Source organism: Mus caroli, chromosome 13 (assembly GCF_900094665.2).
Source record: "Mus caroli chromosome 13, CAROLI_EIJ_v1.1, whole genome shotgun sequence".
Lineage (NCBI taxonomy): Eukaryota > Metazoa > Chordata > Mammalia > Rodentia > Muridae > Mus > Mus caroli.
The window spans coordinates 50,062,418-50,063,548 of NC_034582.1; the positions used below are offsets into that span (position 1 = coordinate 50,062,418).

The 1,131-nt window shown below is 47.3% G+C and overlaps 1 protein-coding gene across 3 annotated transcripts in view; it reads left to right on the forward strand.

Annotated features, from left to right (window-relative positions):
• Faf2 (Fas associated factor family member 2) overlaps positions 1-1,131 on the forward strand; it is a 46,130-nt gene that overhangs the window by 18,488 nt on the left and 26,511 nt on the right. For all 3 annotated transcript variants that reach the window (XM_021180487.1, XM_029468388.1, XM_029468389.1), the window contains one exon: positions 781-849. In XM_021180487.1, coding sequence (XP_021036146.1) covers positions 781-849 — 69 coding nt within the window. The remainder of the gene's footprint in view (positions 1-780; positions 850-1,131) is intronic.

A 1,131-nucleotide genomic window follows, 5' to 3' on the forward strand; every position in this document is an offset into this window, starting at 1 on the left:
ATGCTTTTAATCCTAGCACTTGGGAGGCAGAGGCAGGCGTATTTCTGAGTTCGAGGCCAGCCTGGTCTACAAAGTGAGTTCCAGGACAGCCAGGACTACACAGAGAAGGCCTGTCTCAAAAAAAAAAAAAAAAAAGAGAGAGAGAGAAAGAAAAAGGAAAAAAAAAAAGAAAACTGAATTCCAGAGTTGAACATCCTGTCCTTGGGTACAGAGTATATAATCAAGGCAAAAAACTGAGTTTTGACTTATCAGTCTGTTTGAGATAATAAATCCCTCTGTTCCTGTGGTTGCCAGTGAGACTTGACCGTTGAAATGACGTTAACTCATAAGCATTTGTCGAATGGAAGGTTCATGAACAGGGAGGCCTGTGACTTTTGTACTGTGATGAAGGGCCTAGGATTGTGTGAGGGATTTTTAGGCATGTGACGTGGATCTGAATTGTTAGATTTGCCGGCTATTGACCCCTGAAGGGAAATAGTGAGAAAGGAGTAGAGCACTTGTTATGCTCATTGTAGAGGGTTTGCGTAGGTTCTAGGAGTTCAGGTCAGGCCTTGTCGAGGCAGGCTCTCATTTACTAAATGAGCTGTCTCACCAGTGTTTCCTGCAGCCAGCCATGACCTTCTCCCTACATCTCCCAGTTGCTAATATATGCACGTGCTGCCATACCTTGTCTGTATGGTGCAGGAGATGGAGCCCAAGGCTTTATGCATGCTAAACTAGCAAGCACCTCACCAGCTCGGCCCTGGCCCCATAGTAATACTGTGCTTCTCTTCCTTTCAGGATCTGACTGGCATAGAGTCCATGGAGCAGTGTCGCCTTGCCTTGGAGCAACATAACTGGAACATGGAGGTATGGGCACCCACTCCTACCATGTTTAATGTCCTGCTGCCACAGGACACCCCCTGCACACACACCGAGGAGGGGGTCTGCTTTTGTTTATTGATTTCAGAATTATGGCTTCTTTGTGTTTCAAATACTCGGGTAGAAGTGTGGGAACACCGAGTGTGGTGAGCACCACCTTTAATCCCAGCACTTGGGAGACAGAGGCAGGCAGATTTCTGAGTTTGAGGCCAGCCTGGTCTACAGAGTGAGTTCCAGGACAGCCAGGGCTACACAGAGAAACCCTGTCTC